General features: G+C 45.8%; 4 protein-coding genes and 1 pseudogene across 9 annotated transcripts; all 5 read right to left on the reverse strand.

Moving 5' to 3' along the window:
* Nucleotides 1–28: 28 nt before the first annotated feature.
* Nucleotides 29–3,239, reverse strand: LOC117841684 (two-component response regulator ORR3-like; annotated as a pseudogene).
* Nucleotides 3,240–3,385: 146 nt separating this feature from the next.
* On the reverse strand, nt 3,386–8,801 carry LOC117841676 (uncharacterized). 5 transcript variants are annotated; one of them, XM_034722141.2, is made up of 6 exons: nt 8,489–8,800; nt 8,240–8,381; nt 8,076–8,161; nt 4,679–7,922; nt 4,472–4,584; nt 3,386–4,335 (listed from the first exon to the last, which is right to left on the reverse strand). In XM_034722141.2, the coding sequence occupies exons 1-6, from the start codon at nt 8,687–8,689 to the stop codon at nt 4,264–4,266; spliced, it is 3,858 nt and encodes a 1,285-aa protein (XP_034578032.1). In that variant the 5' UTR covers nt 8,690–8,800; the 3' UTR covers nt 3,386–4,263. The 5 variants fall into 5 exon arrangements, 4 of the variants coding, with proteins under 4 accessions (XP_034578032.1, XP_034578035.1, XP_034578034.1 ...); XM_034722144.2 differs by having other exon boundaries at nt 3,386–4,340; XM_034722143.2 differs by having other exon boundaries at nt 4,420–4,584.
* A 683-nt stretch (nt 8,802–9,484) lies between these two features.
* Nucleotides 9,485–10,774, reverse strand: LOC117841688 (uncharacterized protein At2g24330). Of its 2 annotated transcripts, none has more exons than XM_034722161.2 (3): nt 10,083–10,774; nt 9,903–10,006; nt 9,485–9,823 (listed from the first exon to the last, which is right to left on the reverse strand). In XM_034722161.2, the coding sequence occupies exons 1-3, from the start codon at nt 10,468–10,470 to the stop codon at nt 9,710–9,712; spliced, it is 606 nt and encodes a 201-aa protein (XP_034578052.1). In that variant the 5' UTR covers nt 10,471–10,774; the 3' UTR covers nt 9,485–9,709. The 2 variants fall into 2 exon arrangements, with proteins under 2 accessions (XP_034578052.1, XP_034578050.1); XM_034722159.2 differs by having other exon boundaries at nt 9,485–9,826.
* Nucleotides 10,775–10,930: 156 nt separating this feature from the next.
* LOC117841687 (eukaryotic initiation factor 4A-III homolog B) lies at nt 10,931–14,131 on the reverse strand. The gene is made up of 8 exons (XM_034722158.2): nt 13,735–14,131; nt 13,165–13,405; nt 13,004–13,084; nt 12,530–12,637; nt 12,333–12,452; nt 12,083–12,250; nt 11,851–11,937; nt 10,931–11,384 (listed from the first exon to the last, which is right to left on the reverse strand). The coding sequence occupies exons 1-8, from the start codon at nt 14,037–14,039 to the stop codon at nt 11,271–11,273; spliced, it is 1,224 nt and encodes a 407-aa protein (XP_034578049.1). The 5' UTR covers nt 14,040–14,131; the 3' UTR covers nt 10,931–11,270.
* A 253-nt stretch (nt 14,132–14,384) lies between these two features.
* On the reverse strand, nt 14,385–18,929 carry LOC117841686 (inactive leucine-rich repeat receptor-like serine/threonine-protein kinase At1g60630). Its single transcript, XM_034722157.2, has 2 exons — nt 16,869–18,929; nt 14,385–15,295 (listed from the first exon to the last, which is right to left on the reverse strand). The coding sequence occupies exons 1-2, from the start codon at nt 18,250–18,252 to the stop codon at nt 14,616–14,618; spliced, it is 2,064 nt and encodes a 687-aa protein (XP_034578048.1). The 5' UTR covers nt 18,253–18,929; the 3' UTR covers nt 14,385–14,615.
* Between the last annotated feature and the right edge of the window lie 4,909 nt (nt 18,930–23,838).

The raw sequence follows: 23,838 nt of genomic DNA on the forward strand, positions 1-23,838 counted from the left end.
TGTGTCGCTTTCAAGTTTCAGTCCTCCATGCCAAACAATACAAAACCTTCACATTGACAACATTCTTGTTTATTCTGCTATATAGGAGTAAGTGACAACTGAAATTCTTTTCTTCTTCTTCAGCACCAAATCGACCGTGTCTTCTTTTCTTCTTCTTCTGCTCTGGTAGCAACACATACGCTACTACTACTAATATTTGCGACTAGCTAGACAGGCATTGGTCAACGACATCAACAAAACAAACAGCCCTGAACCATCCAGTTGCTTGCTGCATTGCATTCCTCGGTATATTAGAGGGCTTGCCAATTCCAACCAATAGCTTGGAAGCAAGCAAGGAAGGAAGCTAGCGCGTGATGAGGCGGCTGCAGAGGCGCGACACATCCGCCTGCCGCACCGGCTTGATGAGGAAGTCCTCGGCGCCCTCCTCCAGACACCTCCGGATCCTCGTCGGCGAGTTCTCCGACGACATCATCACCACCGGGATCTCCCGCAGATCCGCCGACTCCTTCACACGCTTCAGCAGATCGTAGCCGCTTATCTCCGGCAATCCGTGATGATCATGTGCACACTGCGATCCTGCTTCATCAACATTCAACACGCACACACACAAATTGTTCAGTCTTCTTCTTCCTTCTCTTCTCTTCTCTTTTCTTTTCTTTTCGTTTCACTGAGGATTGACGAAACAGCACAGCCATGGCGGCACTACATACAACAAAAGTCACAAGAGCTTACCAGGCTCAGAACCTCCAACGCTCTCTTGCCACTGTCCACCGTCGTAACTGCACCAACCCAACAAAAGTTTCGTTCAACCCAAGGGCTTTGTGGCAAGAAACCAAATTCTCTCAAGGAAACGAATTGTCCAGATAAAACTGCAATTACAGTTCAGTCAAGAGCTAGCCAACAAGTCCTCCTCGAAAGGTAGAGTACACACCTCGGTATTTGGAGCTGCGGAGGAGCCTGGAGATGACCGCACGGTCGACGATGCTATCGTCCACGGCCAGGACGTGCGGCGGCTCCGGCATCGTCGACATGCCTGCTATAGAGAAGGCAACAACAGATGCCGAAATGGCGCCACCATTTTTATACAGGGGAGCTTACTGCGTACTGCTTAGGGAGTTAGGGAGGGGCCGACCACCCAATTGAATACTACACCCCCACGAAGAAGAAAAAAATAAGCCAACCAAGCAAGCCCAGGGCAGGAGATGAGATCCAACCAAATCTGGAGGAGGAGCGCGGGTCCCCATGGATTCTATACTACCTGTTTCACATGGCACAAACTTACAAGATGATGATGATGATGAGGCCCTCGTCCTCCCCCCTCGCCTCATCTACAAACAACATTAAAGGTCAGCATGATTACACTAAACATAGGGGATTAAACAACAAGCTCGATCTCATCCATTTCATTCTCGAGCTAGTCACCAGTGACACTTCATATAGTTTTGTCATGATCACACAGGCTCTAACTGCATATCAACGGTTACTACATTTTGTATTACTAGATTGCAGCAATACACTAAAATTGATTTACTAGACTCTCTCCATAACAAGCATAGCCATGCTTCTTTTACTTTCATAACTTTCCATCACATCTGCTGTTAATATTCATATCTTGCTGTTATCAACAAAAATAGGGATATTCCTTCATAACCATACAATTCATGAAAAGAAGAGCATCATCCACCCGGATTGCAGCTAGGGAGCCCAACAGACAGCAGGTGCACTGAAATATTTCCACAATGCAACAAGCCAACAATAACAAATTCTGAGGCACAACAGAAATATTTCCCACGAGAAAGGAAAATTGCGCACGAACTATCCACATTCAGCATATCCGGGAGGGAATCTTTCGGACAAATTTTTTTGCACAGCAACTACCACTCCTACCACCCCTGTTCTACAATCGAACTGGCAAAAGCATGCAATGATTCACAAACTAATCAAAATTTAAGAATTCAGAGATTCTGAAATGTGATGTCTGACCTTATGCTGGAGAATGGAGAAGCACTTTTCTCTAAATAATGCCTCAAGTCAGTTTCTCTGCATCTGGACTTCCATACAGAAGCCCACAACCAGGACATGGCTTGTGGTAGCAACGTGATTGGTCGTGGAAGAGGGATCGATCGCTGCTGCAGATCGATCTTGGGAGCTGCCTTTTTGCTTTATGAAACATTATATTAGTACATACTTCAGAAGTGGCCAAGTGTTTAGCTGTTCAACAAGGAGCTGCTGCTCTTGAGTCAAGATTAGGGATCAGAAGCACAAGGTCAACTCAAGGAAAAAAAAAACAACTCATGTTGCTTCTGAGAAACAAAAGAACTAGAGGAATAAGTTTTCTTTTGAGCTTCATTTCAAATTCACTGCAAAGTAGGAAAACATATTCTTACTAGGTTAGTGAAAACAATTCGTTAATGATTTCAAAGGCTCAGTTCAGGCTGAGATCCAATACAATGTGATCTGAAACATTCCCTTCTTCCCTGCAACTAAACTATCAATTTCGTGAATCATAAGCATTAAATGGTACAGTTTTAGGTACCTGAAGCAACCACCACAGAAAATGGGTGGGTTTCAAGGGGACAAAGACATACGCACTGGCAGAGTAGCGGAATGGGGTTCTTCAACTCCAAGGTCTCATCCTGTTGACTTTTTATTAAAAAGGAAAAAACTAAGAATAAATACTGTGTATCACACAACATATCTTTCAGCAGCCAGATGGCACTAGGGGGCTACATAGGGTCCTCATTCAGGCTCCAAGAAAGAAGAGTTCAAATAAAGCATTAGTGTTTTAACATGTCGATGGATCTCAAAATCTTATTAGGTTGACATTGTACACTAAGCCACACTACTTCTAGTTGACACGATATGTTTCAAGTTTGGGAGCAATAACTTATTCAAGTCAACAATGTTACTGTGGACTTTAAGCATCCAGCATGATCTGCCGACCTGATGATTGCAGGGTTGCTTCAGTTCACCAACAACTGGCAGCATGCAAACAATGCTGCACAACCAAGTGGAGATTCATCCGGCAGGAAATCAGACAGGCCTTATGTGTAACATTGCCTGGCTATTCTTTTGTACAAATAAGGAATAAACATATACTCAGATTGCTATATGGCAGTTGATAAGGCAAATGATCGTTTTTACTGCATAGAGGTTCTCATACAAGGAAAACATGATACAGGATTAAATTGAAGTGAGCTATAGTTCTGCATTAATACCAATCATATTAGAGTAAAAAAAAAAGAGAAAGTATCTTGCATCCTTGCAGACATCTGGTTAAGAGCATAATTAATCCATAGGATAACGAGAATCTCAATAATTGATCCACCAAAAGAAAACAGTATCAATTATTGCAGTGCAGAGAAATAGAAAAGTACAAAGAATATGACAAAACTAGACAATTTTATTTGGAAATACATATATGCAGTACCATCATGAAATGCACAAGCAAATCTTCTCTCTTTTGCACCTATTACCAAAAAAGTTAGTGTATTCTAAACCAGAAAAGAAAAACACATACCACTTGTACCCTACAACTCAGAGAAAAGAACAAAAAAGACTACGTGAGAAGCACTCATCAAAACTATTGTCACCTCATGAAGAAATGAGGCATTTTAATAGATTGCACATGAGCTACTGATGGCAACATATTTACCAAAATATTTGATATGTACAAATGTACTCCCAAAAAAAGAAACTCCAAAGGATGGGCTTCTCTTTCCAAAACTCGAGATTCTTCCACAACTGCATGAGTGACTTAATCAAGAGGTGTGATTTGACATAATTTCCACGAGCTGACAATTTTAGGAATTCTCATACCACTCTGTACAAAAGCTCCATTTTTGCTCCCACTCTCTGACCAGAGTCTTGCTACACCACTGTTACTCAAACTTTAACTGTTGTATCCTAGTTGCTAGAAGTTTTCGCCGCCAAAATAATTGAACCAGCTTCCATCACGGGCTTCTAGATGTTTTGCGAGGCTGTTCAGTAGGTGGGCATTCTACTGAACATCTGAAATGCATGAAGTCTTATTATCTGACCTGTTTTAAGTATCAACAGGTGAAGGTAGATGGGCACTAAGTGTATTGGTATCATTATAGAGAGGTCCAGCGCACCACGTCTGCTAGCTCACACGCATTACTGCTCCCAGTGCTACTGCTGATTGTGAATAGCAGGTTCTTGTTTCCTCTTGCCGAAACAGCTAGTCATGCAGCTTCAAAATCATTGACTGTAATCACTGGCAAATGTCTCCAAGGTACTCCTTTAGCATAAAGCTTTGCAAAAGGCTCTTGTGCAAGAGCAGGTGCAATCTGAGCCCCCAAGAAAACCTATGGACTATTCTGTACCAACAATCATATAAAAGCAGTAAGTAGAGTTCAGCTATCTTGTAAAACCAGGTTCAGAAAGTGAGAAACCCACCTCAGTAAAGAAGATAGAAGTTCAAAGCAACATCTGAGGACATGTGACTCACCTCATGATCCTCATCTAAGCCTTGAACGTCCTCTTCCATATCCTTAACCTTAAGGTTTTTTGGTTCCTTATCTGTGCAACGCCACTCACAAACTTTCCTTTCCTCAAGGAAACCTGAAGAATAGGAGGTGTCAATAATTAATAACTCTCCAATGAAGTCAAGGAGAACAACTATAGTGTATGGAACAGAATGGTGATTTATTGACACCTTGTATGTCTCCAGTCATGGTAGCTTCAGCGCATATAGAATCGGAGCCATTTTTTTCTGCACGATCAACCTCATACTGGGAGATTGAAACAATTGCTTTTTCAGGTTCTTGGAAACCAAGGAGAATTACTGTGTTATTCTGTGCAGTACGCATTTCAGAACCTGAATTAGCTGAAGAATTGTCTGCGTCAGTGCCACCATCTAGAGAAACAGAGGTCCCTGCTGTGCAGAAGCTGCCATCATGAAACATCCCGGACGATAATCTGTCAGTACTTTGAAGAGTCTTGGTGATATTGGCATCTGAAATATGTTGATACCCGAAATTGTCAAGATACTTTTCAGAAGTGGAACCCTGGCAAGCCATGTATGTATCTTCAGAAACCAAATTGGTTTCAGCTTGTTGCTGATCAGTTCCTCTCTTATCACCATCCAGAGATTCAATCAAGTTGACTTTTGTAGAACAAAACAATAACTTTGCATTGTCTGAATTGTTCTCAGAAACAGAAAGCTCGTCTGGATAAACTAAAGACTCCTTGAACATTAAGGGATCCTGGGGTTGTGCTTCAGGTGATGCATTTTGGCTGAAGAAATGATTTCCTACTGCACTGCGAAGATCCGAAGCATAATTAGCCATTAAAACATTATCAGAATCAATAACCCCATCAGCATCAGGAGACTTGCAAGTCCCACGAAGAGTTGAAACACCTTCATCCTCTGACTTGGATAACCCTGGCTGAGCAGATCCGAAAGCATCAATTGATGTTTCCTGGCTATTTTGGAGATCTCCATCATTGTTGACATCTTTAGTAGTAACATTAGTCTTAACAAAAGAAAAATCATTTTCAGATTGCAGCATAGAGAACCCTTGAGCAGCTTGCATGCCTTCAGATGCATCAACTACTGGTTCAAATGGCCAAAACACTAAGTCCAGGGAGTTATCAAATTTTTCAACACCATTGCCTATATCAGGAGCCTCCAAACTAATGTCAAAATTTGAAGAAACTTCATGTTCTAGACGAGCAGTTGCTTCCTTACCAACATTAAGAGTTTCTGTCATGTTGATTTCTGGAACAAATTCAGCAGACCTTGCATTGTCTGTATAATTCTCTGCATGCTTAACATTGGGACCCATCATGGAGGTCATCTCGTCGAAGCTGAAATCATCATCATTTTCTAGAGCAGGAAGTATGCCACTCCTGAGAGTTTCGGTCATGTTGACCTCTGAAACACATGAAGATGATCTGGAATATAGCGAAAATATTTCCAGGTTTATTTCCTGGTCTAGAGATATGAGACTTTCCTCAAGACCAACATTAGCTCTCTCAGATGTCCTAGGTAAAGCTAGTTTGCCATCATGAAGAGAGTGAGTTCTATTGCTTTCCGGAATACATCGAGAACATCCAGCATTATCTGTCCAACTTTCTCCACTTGTATCCTCATTTAGCAAGATGGGAGTGTCCAGAAAAGCAAAGTTCATTTCATCTTTAGAAACAGAACCTCCTCCTTTACTAGCAGGGGATTCTTCATTTTCCACTGAGTTGGCATATAAAGTGTAAGAATTTGAGTTACTTGAATAAGCTTCATCATTATTAATCTCACTTGAAGATAAGAAAATCTGTGAACGAAAACTGCTGCGCTGCGGTGGATCGGATAATGTTTTCTGAACATCTTGAAGAACTTCCATTATGTTGGCTTCTGGTATGAGTTGGACAGACACTGAATCGCTTATCACATCCTGAGCATCACCACCATCATCTGAAGAGGCGACAATACTATTTTGATGGTTAGATGCTCCCTCAGACAAACCTTCCTTGACAACACCCAGAACTTTGGTCATCTCCGCAGCCGCACTGCGGTGATGTGGATTGGGTAATGTTTCTTGAACATCCTGAAGAGCTTCCATTATGTTGGCTTCTGGGATGAATTGGATGGACATTGAATCGCTTATTGCATTCTCAGCGTCACCACCATCATATGGAGAGGCAACAGCATCATTTTGATGTTTAGATGCTCCCTCAGACAAACCTTCCTTGACAACACCCAGAACTTCGGTCATCTCGGCAGCCACACTGTGTGACAAAAACTCTGATACAAATGAATCCTCAAAAGAATTGACCACAAGTGGATCCAGAAAATCTTCCTGGCCCTTCTGCTCCGGTAAGTGCACATCAGATATTTGAGCATCCTTGGAGTCCACATAATTCTCTGCAAGTAATTCCACAGATGCTGGTTGGTTTGATTCAGGAATTGCAGAAAAAATATTGATAACTGCAGGAGCCTCCATCATATTGGAATCTTGAGGGCGCAAAGAGAAACCTGTAGTTCCATAGTCCGGTTCAGCGGTATTGACTAGAGGGGTACCTACCAAAGCTTCCTCTATATTGGCAGATACGTCGTTCTCCTCCTTTTCGTCTAATTGACATGGTTCTTTCTCGCTGGCATCCTTGCCACCCTCCACAACTAACTCTGGAGAGGATAAGAAGCTCAACTCAGAACTGATCTTAACAAAGCAGAAACCTCCAGCAGTGTCCTCGTTCTCAGTCTCTTGACCGCATAAGGTGAATCCTGAAGTCCCCGAATGATGCTCCATATTTTTTACTGCGTTTGAACTCAGTAATAGCTCCTTCTCCGAAATGAAGGGCATCCTGTTATCCTCTGATACATGAAGCTTGGAAGATTCATTCTCAACTCCCTCATGATGCAACCCTGCGATGGCAGAAAGGTCCGATTCAGGCCCAGTCAGCACCGTTTGCACAGCATCTGCTTCAGCCAGACCTCCATTTGATTTCGGGCAACTCATTGATGAACTAACATCAGCATGATTGGTAGCATTTGAAATTATGTGAGCAATACTGCAACCATGTAACAATGAGCTTATCTGTGCAGTAGAGCAAGCCGCACCATTCTCCGCAACATCATCACCTGAGTTGCTGCGGTGTTCCGCAGCAGTCCCTTCCATATGATTTAGGTCCTCTGGGTCATCAGATAAATGCTCGGATGACCAATTGATTAGTTGTCTGAATGCACTGCTGTTGGTTATGTGTATTTTCTCGATTGAGAATATTCTTCGCCGTAGGCCATCAGAATGCATTGGCTGGAAATCCTTGCTATGGTCCCAAGACCCATTATCTCCATAGTCATCTCTCAAATTACTACTTGAACGATGGTGTTTTCCAAGCTTGGAAGTTCCTGCGGGATCAGATTCAGATGAAAAATTGCTTGCATCATCCACAGGATCACATTTCTGCACCAAACAATAAACAAAGACTAAATTACATAGGACGGAACAGAATGATGATGATGTTAAGAGAACATGGCCTAGATAGATGATGTAAGTCACGGATATGTAAAGAAACACTGAGAGGATAAGAGGTAATAAAGAAGGAAGAAGATGGACTTTGGCAGAGTCTTGGTCGTGGTGGTGAGACCCAGATCCACTTTGGTGGTGGAGCCTTTGGAGCGTTTTCTTGTCCTTGAGATCGACTGCAAAGCAAGATGGAGTTTGGTTACTTGGCAAGAGCTTGGTCCCCGAAAGCAATAGATAGATAGAGAATTACGCACGCGTTCTGGTGAAGCGTACAAATGCAGCGTAAATGAGCGTCGCTAGAGCAGGGATTACAAGCATGGGCAGTGCTTGAAGAGGTTGCCTCCAGTTGAAATTTCGTCTTCTCGCCCTCCAGAATGCATAAACAAACAGCAGCACCTGGGCGAACAGTTGGAAATACAAATATGCAGTCGAATCATCGATCACCTCTACTCTACATGGTTAAATTAAGGGGGGAATTGGAAGGATTACGCGCGCAAAGTTACCTCGAGGTTGAAGGAGACGAAGGCGAGGCTCCGACCGAAGCGGCGCGCCGCCCCCGCTCGCCTCGCCAGGCGCGACCTTACGGTTGCCTCCAGACTCCGCTGGGTGTCGCGAGCAGGAGCATCGTTGCGGCGCCAAGCCGAGGAGGCTGCGCGGAGGCGGGAGTAGACGGCGGAGAAGAAGCCGAGGGAGTGATCGGCCATGACTCCGGCCGGGGGTGGCGGCGCGGCGGCCAGCGGGGCGTCCGTCGACCGCTTTTTTTTTCTGACGGCAAAGCAAACCAAAACCAAGCCAACCCCCTCTCCTTTTCCCTTTTTTCCTTCCTCTTCTATATTATACTAGTTGGTATTTTATAAGAAGATAAAGGGGGCAAAGAGAAAAATGCATTATCTCTTCTTTTGCTCATTGGCTTTGACGAGAAAATGAAAGAAGGCAAAATTGAAAATCATCAGGAAAGGAATAGATCGACAGCACGATTTGATTCGATGCACACAGCCAACTAAGCAAGCACGATGATTGATGCCATCCAGTAGGCAGTAGTGGCATGCCACCCACCCACACGCCCTAATCTTTATTTTTTTTGTCCAACTCATGTGAGATGAATGTCCATAATCCGACTAGGCTTTTGCCCATCTTGAGTATATTTGCGAATGATAGGGTGAGCTCTTTTACGATACACAATACTACTACTTAGTAGTATACAGTATGTATACGATCTAATTATTCATAATATTATTATGAATAATTTAGTAATTATTACATTGTAAAAGTGATATTTCAAATGGAATGGTATTTCAAAATTTATGCTAGTGCTAAAAATAAAATTATAGTGATGTTATTTGTGTTCTTTTATTATGGTACCCTTATACTATCTATATTAATGTATACTACGCATACCACGTGTGAATATTTCAATAGATTGACTGCTGGATGTTTTTATACTGACCATTTTCAAACACTATGCCTTTTTTTAAAAAAAGTAAAATGTACCCCAAGTATACATCCATCCATTCGTTCGTTCGAATAGTGAATGGCAATAATATATCATGTTTACATTATCCATCCTGCACTCCATCCTACACAATGCAAAGAGACGATAGATGATGACACAACACAAAGCGCATAGGACGTACGTACACACTGAAGATTACAAGTGAGGAACGAACAAGTAGTGCTCGTAGCCATGCATGCATTACAACCGATGGAATAATTGGTTGAGTTCATCATTCGTCTCCGACATGGAAGCTCAACCGCGAGTGCGTCCTCTTGAGCTTCTTCTTGGTAGCAGCAGCATCGCTGCTGTTGTTACTGCTGTCAGCGGCATCATCGGGATCATACTTCTGCATGCGCAAGGGCCGGCACCATCAGCCTATATACATGTGCTGAATCCTGTATTAAAAAGAAAATAATAGTGACCTCGATGAGCTTCTGCAGGTTGTGGTGGCTTCCCCTGAAGCTGCCAATCTTTGCCTTGCGTTCTGTTCGGAGGCGCTCAAGATGCTGCTGGTCCCGCCCATCCACTGCATGCACACCCGTCACCACAGAGATCGATGCAGCACAAGGATTCGCAGACATAAATTAAGATGAAGATCTTACACGTTCTCCTGAATCGTGCGAACGCCGCGAGCACGAGCGTGGCCATGGCGGGTACGGCGAGCGCAGGCAGCAGATGGAGAAGCTTCAACCTCCTGCTGCTGTTGCCCCGCCTCCTTGCTGCGGTCCACAGGCCGTACACCAACGCCACCGCCTCAAGGCCCATGGAAGCGGCGGCGATCCTGCGGCGGACGGCGGGGGCGGCGGCGTGGCGCCTCTCCACGCGGGCCCTGACGGCGGCCTCCTCCTCGGCGATGCCGCGCAGCCGCCGCTCCACCTCCGATGACGCATCCGAGGCGGCTGCTGCATCGCCGAGCTTCCACCAGACGCCAGAGGAGGAGCGCGCCAGGCCCCTCGGCGTCCCAACCTCACCACCACCCATCGACGACATGGATGATCAAGAAATGGAATTGCTGGCCTTTGCGTGAGAAGACAGAGGTACAGGCTAGGCAGGTTAGGACGACAAATTCATATCACCAAATATATCATCTTTTCTTTTCTTTTTCCCTATCCAATCAGCCACCAAATATCCTCACCGACCAGGCTAGGCCAGGCCAGCACCAAAGAAAACGAGCAGGGCGAGTGGCCAGCACGTCATCCAAATTCAAGTTGCCAGTTTGTCATGACCCCTGCAGCAGCAGGGGCACATCATCCATCCCCAACAACACTCACAACAGACATACTAGGAGTCTTGAACAAGGAAAGGCCCGACAGCGAATGGCTTTTCCACGTCGTTGAACCTGTCACTTTGTCATGCTTACGTGCCAAAAGAGAAGGCTCACAGCAAGAGCTTAACGCTTCCCGGCTTCCGGCTTAACACATGATATTCTACATACATAGGCGCTGCCGCATCCAGTCAAAACTATCATAATAAACCACACCAATTCAGATACATTAAACACAAATTCAACATCAAATCCAATTGACTCACTAAAACCTGATCGACACAAGTCTCGTGTCCCAACCACAAATTCAGTAACCAAGTTACATGAGAGCTGGAGCAAGCTAGAATATATACAGTTCATGCCATGATGACCAAATGGGAAACAAATCTCTGCTCTACTCCACTCCGCTTACAAAGCCCCTCGCCCAGTTCACAGCCACACCAAACGTTTCACCAAAAACCAAAGCTCAGCCAAACCTTCTTAGGGCATGATAAAAACACAACAGCGCTCTCTCCCAGTCCTCTGCTCAAATAAGATCAGCAACATTCATTGGCATCTCATCAATTTGTGTGCTGTAGTACTGCTCTATATCCCTCAGGATACGGATGTCATCCTTGCGCACGAAATTGATCGCCACACCCTGCAACGCCACACACAAAAAAAAACAGCGCTTTAATTCTCTCTGACACATTCCACCTAAAGTGTGCTTAGACAACTATGTATTCAGTTTTGCCATGTGCCTATAACCAACTAAAGTGTGCCTTTAGGATGAAGAGAGCAAACACTCGATTCAATTCAAATGTTGTCTAGCGTGTTAATTTCCTCTACAGTCTAGGAATGAAAAATTGCATGAAAGATTCCGCACAGATAAGCGGGACTCTCTTTTTGGCTATCATATACTGAATACCAAAGACATGAAAACGTTTTATACAATCACGCGCCCACAACTGTTTGCTTGTTGGTTTGGTTCTGTTAAGCATAGCAACAACAAAACAACCCGCATTATAGTAAAAGCAACCTGAAAACTAAACTCTGCCATGAACTATCCACAAGTCCGAGAGGTGGTACTAGAATAGAAGGATGACCAAGTTGGTGGCAAATATTACCTTGCGCCCGAAACGACCAGAGCGACCAATGCGATGGATGTAAAGCTCACGATTATTTGGGAGATCGTAATTTATGACAAGCGAAACCTGAAAATGGAAACAATTCAGTCAATACCCCAACCATTAATGAGTAATACAACCACATATAGTAAAAGGATACACTGTATCAGGTTACACAGCAACAGTATTCAAAAGAATTTTAAACAAAAAAAAATGGTGCCACAAGACTTGCCTGCTGAACGTCCAGTCCTCGAGCCCAAACATCCGTAGTGATTAACACACGAGTTGCACCAGACCTGAACTCTGACATGATGGCATCCCTTTCCTGTTGGGGCATGTCACCATGCATAGCTGATACTGTGAAGTTATTGCTGCGCATTCTTTCAGTAAGCCAATCCACCTGGACCAAAAGACAATTTCACTTAATCCAAACCATCAATCATGGCAAGTGGCCAAGTTTATTTAAGTCCATCGCAAGTTACCTTTCTCTTAGTATTGCAGAAAATAACAGCTTGGGTGATGGTCAACGTATCATAAAGATCACACAGCGTATCAAACTTCCATTCTTCTTTCTCAACAGCAACAAAGAATTGTTTGATGCCCTAAAAACATGACGTTAAAACATGAAGTTGCCAAAAGGACATCAAATTGGTTGAAGCAAAACTGGCAAGGAATTTACCTCCAGGGTCAACTCATCACGCTTCACAAGGATCCTAACTGGTTCGGTCATGAACTTGCTAGTAATCTCTAGGATCTCATGAGGAAGAGTGGCAGAGATCAAAACCACCTACTTAACGGAAAGCAAAACTACATCAGTTTTAAGTAAAAGACTATTATTTCTTATCATTAAAAAAACAAGATTGACAAAAGGTACTCATTTTCTTATTGTTTGTTCGTTCAGCAATGTGGCAAATGTTCAACAAGTTAAACAGGTAACAAAATAACAGAAACTGAGCAATAATCAGTATATATGTGCAGCTGAGATGCAATAATCACCGAAACAGATACAAGATAAGCTTTAGCCACAATAATAAGGGGTTAATAGGAAATATGAAACATGTTAAAAAGGACTTTTTTTTGCTGAGAGGATATAAAATTGAAGACGAAAGGGGAAAGTGCGGTTTGTGTGTAAATTATAAGGTCCGAGAGTAACCTGAAGTTCCGGTGGGAGGTATCTGTAGACATCGTAAATCTGATCCTTAAAGCCTCTGCTCAACATCTCATCAGCTTCATCCTGTATGATGGAAGGAATTAGCCTGGTGTACCTCGAGGAGATGGCAATTCAGAAGCAAGAGAATAAGAGAGTGAACAAACCAGAACTAGAAGCTTGATGGCTCTTGTTCGCAGGGTCCTTCTCTTGATCATATCACATACTCTGCCTGGAGTTCCTGAGACAACGTGCACTCCGTTCTCAAGCCTCCTGATATCCTCGCCGATACTTTTTCCACCAATGCAAGCATGCACTTGGATGTTGAGGTAGTCACCGATAGCCAGCATAACTCTCTCTGTTTGCGAAGCAAGCTCTCTAGTAGGTGAGAGGATCAAAGCCTGGACCCTGTGATGACAAATTAAGGTTATATGGCATGCCCAATCTCAACTTCCACTCCCATACTACTTTCACAAAACAATACTTTCACAAATTAAGGTTATATGGCAGTGCCCTAACTCCTTCACAATGCGTGACAAAGGATTGATGATAAAATAAAACAGGCCAAATGTGAAAACCAATCTGCAGTCTCCTTTTATTATTAGAGAAGGAAACAAACTAACTGCCAAACACAATCGAGCCAGCACTTGGTGAGTGAATCGCAAAGAGTACATAATAGGTCTGCCGTTGAATAACCCGACAGGCGGCAGAGACAAGTAAGTAGGTAAGGTAATTACTCGCGGACGGCGGTGTCGACGATCTGGCAGACGGTGAGTGAGATCATGGATGTCTTTCCCGTGCCGGACTGGGCCTGCGCGATGACGTCGCGGCCGTTGATGATGGGGAGGACTGCGCGCTGCTGGATGGCGGAGGGCTTCTCGAATCCGTAGCCGTAGATGCCGCGGAGGAGGTCGTCCTTGATCCCCATCTGGTCGAAGCTGCTGACGACCTCGACCCCCGGGGAGGTCTCGAAGGTGAGGTTGTCGTCGTCCATGTTGCGGGCGGCGCCGGGGCCGCGGCGGGAGGTGGTGGGCGCCGCCATGGGTGGAAACCCTAGCTGGACGGACGGACAACGGAGGCGGAGGAGGGGAGGTTATGGGGGGTTGGGGACGATTCGGGAGAGGAGGGCGACTTGACTATTGCTTTGGCGGCTGGGCCCGGGCCGTTTTTACAATTTATTTATCGGCCGCGCACGCACGACGGAGGGAGGTCTGTGTGATTTTATTTTATTTTTTTTCGTCTCATTCCGGCTGGGCTGGGCTGGGCTGGGCTGGCCTGGGCTTATTTACCATCGAGGAGTCGTCGATACACACAGGCATATATTGCTGTCCCTCTCAAAAAAAAAAGAGTAAGACCAGAAATCCCAGGAGGAGTACTAGAATAGAAGTGAGTGCAAGGTAAACACTGGCAGCAGCTTGAGCTGCCGCAATCTCGTCAATCTCTCATGAAGAAGAAACAGCACCACAGTTACGTTGTAAAGAAAGGAACAAGATTTTACAGCAAACCCAACCCAATCCGATGTGAATCCTTCCTTCCTATGGCTTGCTTGTTCTAGCAGTAGCAGCCTAGCCGCCTAATTAACGCAGCATGGGACTGGCAATGAGAGGCTGCCAGTCAGTCAGTCCCTGTCCGTGGTGAAGCTCTGATCCCGCGGCACGGCCAGCATGGCGTCCGACCACCGCGCCGGTGACCGATCGCTGCTGTTGGACGAGGACATGGCCTCCGCCCTGGCCTCCCTCACCATCCGGAGCACCTCGGCCGTGCTGGGCCGCCTGCCGGGGTCCGCGGCCACGCACGCCGCCGCGATGCCGATCAGCGCCGTGAGCTTCTCCTCGGCGCCACCGGCGGACACGGACTCCCCTCCACCGGACTCGGCGTCCCGCTCCTCCTCGCGCACGGCGCGCACCCAGCTGGGGATGTCGTCGCCGTGCAGCTCCATGAGGTCCTGGAACGGCGTCCGCCCCGTGAGGAGCTCCAGGAGGAGCACCCCGAAGCTGTAGACGTCGGAGGCGGGCGTGAAGGCGGCGGCGCTGGGGCTGGGGTGGGCGGCGCGCACCTCGGGCCCGCGGTAGAAGAGGGAGTGCAGCTCGGCGTTGGAGGGGAGCAGCGCCGGCACCAGGCCGTAGTCGGTGAGGCAGGATTCGAAGTCGGGGCCCAGGAGCACGTTGGAGGGCTTGAGGTTGCCGTGGACGATGCCCGACTGGTGGAGGTGCACCAGCCCCGCCGCCACGTCCTCGGCGATCTTCATGCACGACGTCCAGTGCAGCGGCTTCCCCTTGTTGCTCGACGGGCGCGACCCTAAATATTGAATTCAAATTTTCAAAAAAAAATATTGGATTCAAGAGAAACAAGATATTGAATTTATTGTAAAGCAGTATGTAGTAGTAGGAGGCAGGGAGGGAAATGCAGCAGCAGCAACAGTTACTCCCCGTGCCATTGCCAAGGAGAGGAGCGAAGGACCACCAGGGCACCATGTCCTGTTTGTTGTCTTTGATGCTCGAACAACGACCACAGAGATGAGATGAGCAGCACGCATCTGCCTAGCCTACCTGTAGTTGCTCTTGTCCCTTGTGTCATGGAGTATTGGAGTAGTTGCTCCATACTACGGGTCCGTTTGGGAGGGCTCCGGCTCCGGCCAGGCCAAGCCGGAGCCCTACCAATAGGGCTCGGTGAAAAAACAGCTGACTGAAGCCGTTCGGTGGACAGGCCCGGTGGGGCCCGCGGGCGGAGGTAGCCGGCGGCGGGCGCAGACGAGGCACAAGGGCGGCGGCGCGGGAGCAGAAGTGCGGGCTGGCGACTCGTCGGCAGAAACAGCAGCGCCATAGTGGGCACAGGGTCATTGTCTCAGATCCAGCCACCACAAACCACAGGGGCAATGCAATCAATCCCTGTGACTACGTACCGCTGCTACTGATTTGGGGATGCGACACACTGCACATTTCTCTGTTTGTTTGTTTCCAAACCTTATCAGTCAGTCAGTCAGTCAGTTCAAACCTCCCCGTTAGTATTCCCTTTTTTTTCCTTTTTCATAAGATGTTTTATTGTACATCATCAAGAGAAATACTATGTCCCTGGCACATGGTGGAAGGAAGGCTTCCATCAACCATGCTGATCTCTTACAGTACCACTAGTAAAGAATGCAATTAGCCCAGGCTTTCTTTACTCTACTACTAGCATGTAACAGCGGTTTTGTTACTATAATTTTGTTCTGGTTAAGTGTTCCTAAATTACAGTTGGAAAGCTTTTACTGCACCAGTTCCTAATAGGACGGATTTTAACTAATAGGAATCTCTTGCAGTATGCAAAAAATAAATGTACAGAAATACTGTAGCTAGAAAGAAAAAACTGCAGCGCTCCCAGATGCACATGGTCTGTATTTGGACCTAGACCAGCAGTTGTTGTGCCACCTGTGAATCCAGTACTAGCGATACCATGAATTGCAATAGTGCATCAATTGATGTCATGTGGGACTTGACTTGCATGAATGGAGGAATCCATTTCAGTCACTCACATGCATGGCCTTTTGCTCGTACTGCACTGCTGCGACTAGTAGATGACAATTCATTCTGGGTTTTAAAACATAAATTCAAACATGTTTCTGTTTGAAATAATCGATTTATTATTATTATTAGGAGCAACTTTAATAAGGTGAAGCATGAGGCATGCATGCATGTCCAGCCTGCCAAAGGCCAAACAGCAACATCCCATGAACGCGTGCTTTTGGGTTGGTTGGTTACTGTTACTCCTCCCCCCGTGCCTTCCTTCAACACCACTAAAACTCTACTGTGAACTTGGAAGGGAAATTAACGGTGCTGAGATTGAATGAAAATTTGATTTCTCCAGAGCATGGGCAATGGGATTCAGTACTCACCGTGGACGAGGGAGAAGAGGCTTCCGTTTGGGTAGTAGTCGTACACCAGCAGCCGCTCCTCCTTGGCCTGGAAGTAGGCCCGCAGCGCCACCGCATTGGGATGCCGCACCCGCCCCAGCTCCTCCGCGCGCCGCCCGAACTCCGGCGCGCCCACCCCGCCCGCCGACGGGTCGCGCATCCGCTTCACCGTCACGATGAACCCCGTCTCCATGACCGCCTTGTACGTGCTGCCCACCTCGCCGCGCCCCAGCGTCTCCGCCGACGCGCGCAGCAGCTCCTCCAGGCTGTACATCTCCGCCACGCCGCCGCAGAACACCAGCTTCCCGATGCCCTCGCGCTCCCACGAGAACTCCCGGCCGACTGCTGCAGTTGCCACGGCCGGCGCCGCTGCTGCCACCTCCTGCTGCTGCTGCTGCTGCTGCTCCTCAGCCACTGCTCCGCCGCCCTTGTCCACGTCGCCGGCGACGCGCTTGTTCCTCCCGCGCCGCGACGCCATCAGCGCCGCCGCCACCAGGATGCCCAGCACCACCACCCCCGCCACCGTCGCGCCGGCCACCACGGCCGCGTTCTTGCCGCGCCGGCTCCTGGTCCGCGGCGGAGGCAGGGGCGCGAACGCCGCCGTGGCCGCGGTGAACGGCGCGGGGCCCGGGGCGGGGAGGCACCGGGCGCCCAGCGGAGGGCCGCACAGCCCGGCATTGGGGAGGAAAGACGAGGCGTTGAACCTCCCGGCGAGCGCGGGCGGGATCTCGCCCGACAGGCGGTTGGCGGAGACGTTGAGCGCCCTCAGCGTGGGCTGCGCCAGCGGCGGGACGGCCCCGGTGAGCAGGTTGCGGTCGAGGAGCAGCGAGGTGAGGCGGGGCAGGGCGGCCAGGGAGCGCGGGATCTGGCCCGTGAGGCGGTTGCCGGAGAGGACGATGACGGTGGCACGGTGAAGGAGGGCGAGGCTGGCGGGGACGCGGCCCTGGAAGCGGTTGTCGGCGAGGTAGAGGAGCTTGAGGTTGGGGAGCGCGCGCGGGAGGGCGTCCGGGATGGGCCCGGTGAGGGCGTTGGACTTGAGGCTGAGGACGCGGAGCTCGGCGAGCGGGGCGAGGAGCGCGGCGGTGAGGGAGCCGGTGAGGTTGAGGCCCTCGAGGACGAGCTTGGTGACGCGGGCGGCGCGGTCGCACTGGCGCACGCCGGGCCAGGCGGAGCAGAAGGCGGGCGCGGTGTCGGGGCGCCAGGGGAGGCGGTCGGAGCGGTCGAGGGAGGACTTGAGGGTGAGAAGGGCGTCGGCGTCGGCGGCGGAGGCGGCGAGGGGGGACAGGTGGAGCAGGAGGAGGAAGAGGAAGAATAGCCATGGGCATGGGCCTCTGCTTCTGCCTCTGGGGAAGCAAGGCGGCGGCATGGCAATGGTATCGGTGATTGCAATCGCAGACGGACGGGGGGTGGGTGTGGGTTTTAGCAAAGGCAAAGGCGATGGCAATGGCGCTGAGCACTGGAGGGAAGGGAGGCAGCTGGAAAGGAGGACAGGGCCGAGGTATAAATGCTCTGCCCTGCTCACGGGTTGAAGTTGAAGTTGAAGTTGAAGCAGAGGACTAGAGGAGCACGAGGTAGACGAAGACGTACGCCTCAGAATAGAGAGTCATTCATTTGATGATTGGTGCTACCACCACCAATGCAGATGCGGCAATGGTGTCCTCCATTGCTCATCTCTCGAGCAGCAGCAGGAGGAGGAGGAGATGAGGATTGGCAATGGTGGTTGACGCCATTCAAGTCAGGAGCAAGGGCAGTGCATGGCCAAGCCCAAGAGATAAAGCAGCTGATGATTATTACTCTGCAAATTAAAGGAAAAATACTTAACAAGAGAAAAGCAGCAGAGATTAGCTGCCCGAGAGATTATCACAAGGAGATTAGGGCTGCGTGCCTGTCGCTGCGTGGTGTCAGTCACTCGGTCAGCCGGTCAGTCATGAGAGTCATGACCTCCACCCTCCCCCCTCCTCTCCTCGGTCTTCGCAAAAGCCTGCGTGCTGCCATTAATTTCTGTGGCCGCCTCCCTCCCCGATGCGGCCTCTCGCTTACTCTCTTTTATTTTAAATTTTTTTCCAAATTACTCCTGAAGTATGTAATCAAAGTCTCCGTAACTCACTAAAGTATTTCACTCACTAAAGTATTTCTGGATCTAGTTTACCCCTAAACTATATATAGTTCAATTTAACCTTAATATAATTTATCTTAAGTTCAAATTTTCCTTCAGAAACATATATCTTAATTTTTTAATCATTATTTTGATACAGTAGGATGATATACGAATTATATAAAAAGGTAATGATGAAAATTTACAAAACATTTTAATTATAGCTTATGATTTCTACTACTACCCTGCGAACTCTCAAATTAAGATTCAACTTGTGTATGGACGGAAAAAAAGGAGGTAATTGAACCAAAACATAATTTAGGAGGTTATCTAAACTTTTGCGCAAGTAATTTGGATTTATTTTCTTTTTTCTGTTTTTCCTAGGCACTATATTTTATTTTGATAGACCTATTTTATCTTAGTACAATGATACTCCTCTTATCATCTTTATATTAGTAGAAATTATTTTCCAAAGGAATTCACACTATCTACATCATCATGGGAATCAAATGGTGAGACCCGATGACCAGAGATGGTAACACAAATACGACTATAAAAAGGAAAATTTTCAATTTTTAAAAATATCTCTATCAAAAGTTTGATAGAATGGTTCCTCGAGCATTTTTTAGGACCGGCTTGACCTATGGGCACGATCCGATCCCCCTACTTTTGACACATCTACACCGGCTATAGGACCAGGCTTGTTCAAACAAAATCAAGCTTGAAAACTAATTATGGACGATCTCAACCTAGTCCGAGGATTAGCCATCTTTTTTGCGTCCTGATCCAAAAATTGCGAAGGTTTACCTAATGCAAAGATCTATCCACCTCTTCTCTTCTCTTCTTCTCTCTTATCTCTACTCTTCCAAAGACGATAATGTCAGCGACCGCACAGTGTGCGATAATTGTTCTGCCGCTAGAACCCAAAACATTTGTTCAATGCAAAAAAGAGCATATCTTCTTAAATTTTTAAGTAGATATTATAAATTTATATGTAAGAACCTATTTTTCACATATCTGGTAGTTTTAACTAATTTTTTCATAGAAAGCTATACATGAGTTTTCATCTAAGTTGTTTACCGACATGATGGTTTTCAAAAATTATAATTTTTTTATTATTTGCTATATAGTAATAGAGACTAATTTTGCTTGGTTATGGCATTATAACTATTCTATATATGAAAAAATCTTCCTAAGAACTATATTTGAGCTTTTAGCACATTGTTTACCCTTGATATGGTTTCCACAAATAAAGTAAAAATTGCAAAATTTATAGCTTGAATAATAATATTTAAATAAATTAACTCCTGATACAGGTGCTATGATCAAAACTTAAGTTCCTTCACAAATCACATGGTAAAAAATAAGTTCAAGTGCACGTCGTTTTGCATGGGGTGAATTGTCAATCAATGGATACAATTGTATGCTTTGCCGTCCTTAGGCATGGAGTAGGAGGTAGGTTGAGGGCAGCTCCACGTACTAGTTGGTTTTAGTAGACCAAGGAATCAAAATAAATATTAGAGTGCTCCATCATGCAAGAGCGATTTCGAATGAATGAATTAAATAGTACGAAGACATCTCGGTCACTTATTAGTGCATTTGCTTGGCAAACAATAACGAGTAGTCTATCATAAGCTGCACACTAGTTTTTGGATGATCACAATTAAAAAAAACTACACTAAAGGTATAAGCTCTAAGCTATGTGATGAGCCATCAAAATGTTCATAGGAAAAACCCACAAGGGGCCTAGATGCCTTTTCAATTGTCGACCACGCGGGCTGTGTTTTAAGAAGCCAACCTGTCACGGGCTGCATTTTAAGAAGCCAACATGTCGCTACAAATCAATGGACACAGTTGCATGCTTTGCCATCCTTAGGCATTGAGTAGGAGGTAGGTTGAGGGCAGCTCCACGTACTAGTTGGTTTTAGTAGATCGAGGAATCGAAATAAATATTAGAGTGCTCTATCATGCAAGAGCGGTTTAATGAACAACGAAATAAATAGTATGGAGATATTTCAATCACTTATTAGTCGTCACCTCACTCTCTTGGAAGTGTATTTGCTTGGCAAACAATAGTTAGTAGTCTTTACCTTTGTTTTTCTCATAAGTTGCACATTCGTTTTAGGATGATCATTGGTGTCACCTCACTCTCTTGGAAGTGTATTTGCTTGGCAAACAATAGTTAGTAGTCTTTACCTTTGTTTTTCTCATAAGTTGCACATTCGTTTTAGGATGATCATTGTTGACGGCAGTTAGCACGCCAGTTTGAACCGCAAGCACACGGATCAGTTGTAACTTTTCCCTTAGAGTATCCCCCAAGATTTATTAATCCGCGGAAACAAGGTCACAGGATCTAAACTAACTAAGCATCAGGAAACATGATTCTAGTTGCAAGATGGTTGTGAATAAGGATGAATAGACATAAGTAAATACGAAGCATGAACAGATATGAACAAGTGGTAACTCATCAAGAGTAAAGCCTAGACTATGCATATGTTATAGTTCTAGCTAGATGGCTATAACTACCAGGTGTTAAAAAGACTTAAGAATGGCTATTATGTTGTTAATGAAAAAATTTGGATGCTAATAAGGTTTTCTGGCCAAAGTCAACTTTAAGTCAAATTTTAGCCAAAAATGCCAATTTGAGATTCAAAATCGAAGAAATTTGATAAAAATATGAATTCAAGCCTTGAAGGTAGTTGGAATTCAAAGGCAGCAATTTTGAAGTTAAATTCAAGTCATGGGTATCTCAAATTTATAGTCAAAGTGGTTGACTTGATGTTACTATTCACCATCTGAAAAATGACCAAGTCTGAAACAGTGACAAACACCCAACTTTGAACTTGATTTCAGAAGAATTTTTCATCTAAGCTTTGGAAAGTTTTAGGTCACAAGTGGACTTGGATGTTCAATGAATCTTGTGCACATGTTGTGGGTCAGAGAAAATAAAGGATCCATATTTCAAATGAGGTTCAAAAATTGAAAGTAGTGTAGTTTGTGGCTCAGCTCCTGAAACTAAGCTAACTCTGAAAACAGTTAGGGATGACCAACTTTGGGCTTGAATTCTGAGAGATTTCATATTAAAAACATAGATCTTTTTGGAGCCTAAATACTCTTGGATGTTCAGAGAACAATTTGAAACAATTATTGGGCAAGGAAATAGAGGAATGCAATTTTTTTTCTCTCAAAGCTCAAAGTGTGAATGTTTCACTGTCAACATGCCTGACTAATTGAATGGCAAAGGCCATTCAGTTCGAAAAATAATGAAATGTGGCAGGTTTTGGTTCAAAATTATGGAAGAATTTGTATCTACAAGTTGGACCTTAACATGCAAGATGGAACCCCTATTATATGGTTAACAAGTTCCGGAAGTTGTTGGGCAGGTTACACTGAGTTTAAATTGTTGAATTTGAATTCAAAGATGAGTCCATGGACTGCTTTGACACTAATGAAACTGAATGAAGGTGGGAACGATTCAGTTAAAGAGCAGAGCACTAGCCGACTTTGGAGCTGAAATTCACAAGGATGGAGTGAACTTTAACACTTGAGACAAATCAATCAAATGTAGAGCATATGGTACTCTACAATTTTGCTAAAAGGACATCCGAGAGTTTGAGTTGAATTTTGGTCGCAATTTTGAACTGAACTTTCAGATTTTGGAGAGGAAAAGAAAGAAAGAGTAGAGGAGGCCGGGTGCACCACAGCTGGGCGCCATTGACATCTAGAGCGGCGCCGCCGTGCCACACGCCGGCAAGGGCGAGCCCCACGGAAGCTAGCAGGTTGGCAGGAGGTGGCGCTCAGGAAGACGGTAAAATTTCATATAAATCACTGCTCCCGCCGCCAGCATTACCCTTTTCACCGTGTTTCTCTATTTTTCACCGCGCTGCTCCGGTCATCGTCTTGCTCCCACCGCCAGCCCTCTAACCTCGCCAAGACCGCCGCATCAGATTCCTGTCACAGAAATGATTGTTCATCACATGGTTCTCATACAAAGAATCTTTAAACCACCACCTTCGGTCTGACTTCCGAAATCCCCTCCTTACATAGCATCAGATTCCTGTTATGATCCTGCCTATTAGCGCAAACAGTCTAAGAGCATGAACATAAAGCACATGTCTAGCTGTTATGATAGATCAGATATGCAATTCTAGTCACCATGACTACAAGAACACCCTATGCAATCTACTACGTAAATAGATTGGAATAAGCAAACTCATAACAGGAGAAATCATAAAAGAAGATATATAGATCGCTATTGAATTGGAACCAATCTATCACTTCACCATAAATGATTGTTCATCACAAGATCTCCACCGAGATCATATCCACAACTTGTGAATCCTAGTTTATGAACTCCGACGTGGATCTTCCTCGCAGGGTGATCACGTCGGCCATAGCCTAGCCTAAGCTAGCATCCGGACAACTGCACGTCCCTCAACTCTATGTAGATGGTTGTCCCTCAAGTTCCTCAGCTTCTTCTGCTTCGAATCTGATCTCCTCTCTCTTGGGGACGTCTAAGGGGTCATATTTATACCCTTGGAAGCCTTAGGGCGTGCTCCACCTTCCCTTGCACAAGCTCCTTGCTTAAGAGTTAAGCATTCTTGATTTCCATAAAATCTGACTCGCCCAGAATTTCCTTTTACAATCCTTCCTTCCCGACGTCATATCTCCCACGTTCGGACTTCAAATAGGGCAAATCCGGTGTCTAAATTGTGTATCACGAAAAGATCTTCAAATTTTGTATTTATTCTTTCCTGGAAACGAAGTTAAGGTTCCTAAAATAGCATCGCAAGATAATCCGTCTAATTTCGGACTTCTCTGCGCAGCAGGTATTTTGAGGGCATATATCCTAGCTCC

The sequence above is a fragment of the Setaria viridis genome, chromosome 1 (assembly GCF_005286985.2).
Source record: "Setaria viridis chromosome 1, Setaria_viridis_v4.0, whole genome shotgun sequence".
In the NCBI taxonomy this organism is placed as follows: domain Eukaryota; kingdom Viridiplantae; phylum Streptophyta; class Magnoliopsida; order Poales; family Poaceae; genus Setaria; species Setaria viridis.

What these genes read in the sequence shown, in the direction of transcription:
- LOC117841676 (XM_034722141.2), bottom strand. Translation starts at nt 8,689, where the DNA reads ATGGCCGATCACTCCCTCGGCTTCTTCTCCGCCGTCTACTCCCGCCTC. An exon ending in TCGTCTCCTTCAACCTCGAG is followed by an intron (nt 8,382 to 8,488) that starts GTAACTTTGCGC and finishes CTGTTCGCCCAG; the next exon opens with GTGCTGCTGTTTGTTTATGC. An exon ending in ACGACCAAGACTCTGCCAAA is followed by an intron (nt 7,923 to 8,075) that starts GTCCATCTTCTT and finishes TGTTTGGTGCAG; the next exon opens with AAATGTGATCCTGTGGATGA.
- LOC117841688 (XM_034722159.2), bottom strand. Translation starts at nt 10,470, where the DNA reads ATGTCGTCGATGGGTGGTGGTGAGGTTGGGACGCCGAGGGGCCTGGCG. An exon ending in CGCACGATTCAGGAGAACGT is followed by an intron (nt 10,007 to 10,082) that starts GTAAGATCTTCA and finishes GTGTGCATGCAG; the next exon opens with TGGATGGGCGGGACCAGCAG. An exon ending in ACCTGCAGAAGCTCATCGAG is followed by an intron (nt 9,827 to 9,902) that starts GTCACTATTATT and finishes TTGCGCATGCAG; the next exon opens with AAGTATGATCCCGATGATGC.
- LOC117841687 (XM_034722158.2), bottom strand. Translation starts at nt 14,039, where the DNA reads ATGGCGGCGCCCACCACCTCCCGCCGCGGCCCCGGCGCCGCCCGCAAC. An exon ending in GTGATGAGTTGACCCTGGAG is followed by an intron (nt 12,453 to 12,529) that starts GTAAATTCCTTG and finishes TCATGTTTTTAG; the next exon opens with GGCATCAAACAATTCTTTGT. An exon ending in TCTGCAATACTAAGAGAAAG is followed by an intron (nt 12,251 to 12,332) that starts GTAACTTGCGAT and finishes CTTTTGGTCCAG; the next exon opens with GTGGATTGGCTTACTGAAAG.
- LOC117841686 (XM_034722157.2), bottom strand. Translation starts at nt 18,252, where the DNA reads ATGCCGCCGCCTTGCTTCCCCAGAGGCAGAAGCAGAGGCCCATGCCCA. An exon ending in CCTCTTCTCCCTCGTCCACG is followed by an intron (nt 15,296 to 16,868) that starts GTGAGTACTGAA and finishes TTCAATATTTAG; the next exon opens with GGTCGCGCCCGTCGAGCAAC.